The 1,153-nt window shown below is 71.2% G+C and overlaps 1 protein-coding gene across 1 annotated transcript in view; it reads right to left on the minus strand.

Moving 5' to 3' along the window:
• Positions 1 to 1,153, minus strand: part of EMIHUDRAFT_444550 (hypothetical protein) — a gene marked incomplete at its 3' end in the record, with an annotated part of 1,583 nt that extends 430 nt beyond the window's left edge. Inside the window, exons 1-3 of the mRNA XM_005773605.1 lie at positions 621 to 1,153; positions 430 to 498; positions 246 to 311 (exon numbers count right to left, since the gene is read on the minus strand). Of these exons, the coding sequence (XP_005773662.1) occupies positions 246 to 311; positions 430 to 498; positions 621 to 748 (263 nt within the window). The remainder of the gene's footprint in view (positions 1 to 245; positions 312 to 429; positions 499 to 620) is intronic.

Consider the following 1,153-nt stretch of genomic DNA (forward strand, 5'->3'; position numbering starts at 1 on the left):
GAGGTAGTTGTAGGCTTTTTAGTTGGCGTCATCTTTTGTGATGAAGCACAAGGGTGGGGGGGCGATGTCCGTGTTATCGGTCGCGCAGAGAATTTTTGAGTCCGCGTAATAGTTGGGCGTGGGGGAGCCGTTGGGTCACGTGACCAGCAGCGGTCACATGACCAACGGCGTGCGGCGTGGACGTGCGCGTGCGGCGGCGCGGGCGCGAGCACGCGGGGCACGTGGGCGGCGGCCGGCGCGAGCACCTGCGGCGCGGCGGGCGGCGCGGCGGGGCCGCCGACGCCCGCGCCGAGCACGGGGCCCTGCCCGACCTGCGGTGGGAGGGGAGGTGGGTCGGACGAGCACGCGGGCTAGGCGCGCGGCTTGTGTCGTGCGTGCGCGCGTGCGCGCGAGGAGAGGAAGGGGGCGGTGCGGCGGGGAGGGGGATACCTGGGGCGGCGGGGCAAAGGGCGCGGGCGCGCCGCCGAGCACGCCGGCAACGCCCGCCGGCTGCGGCACCTGCCGGACAGTAGGGGGGGGGAGCGTGGCGTGGGGCAGAGGGGAGCGAGGAGGGGCGAGGCGACACAGGACGAGCGCGCGCGTGCGCGCACGTGGGCGGGCGGCGGGCGGCGGGCACGCACCTGGAAGGGCACGAGAGGCACGAGAGGCCCCAGAGTCGAGTGCTGCACCGAGTTGACGTTGGCGCCGTGCTCGAGCAGGAGAGCCGCCGGCGGCGCGAAGTGCAGTCGGTCAGCCGGCGCCGGTCCATCGCATGCCGCTGGCGCCGGGCCGTGCGATCAGTCGAGTGAAGGGTTGGCTAGCCTTGCCGTTCAAGATGAAGCCCGCCATGTCGGCATCGGCTGCTGCACGTTGAAGGAACTGGGCGGCCGAGCCGACGACGGGCACGATCCGCTTGCTCTCCTTGTGCTGCAGCCACGGTAGCTCGCGCAGCATCCGCCAGCCGTCCTTGCAAAGGTAGCCAACGACGCCTCGCGAACCCTCGCCGACCAGCTCGAGCATGTTGTTGTAGGTCGGTTTGGTGTTCTTGCCGAACATCTGCGACAGCGCGGACCTGCCCGCGACCACGTGGACGACGCCCGCCGAGTCCACGAGCGTCCATGATGGCTCCAGCGCCATGATCGACGCGGATCTTCGAGGTGTTCAAGCGGGCGCC

The sequence above is a fragment of the Emiliania huxleyi genome (assembly GCF_000372725.1).
Source record: "Emiliania huxleyi CCMP1516 unplaced genomic scaffold EMIHUscaffold_333, whole genome shotgun sequence".
NCBI classification, from domain to species: domain Eukaryota; phylum Haptophyta; order Isochrysidales; family Noelaerhabdaceae; genus Emiliania; species Emiliania huxleyi.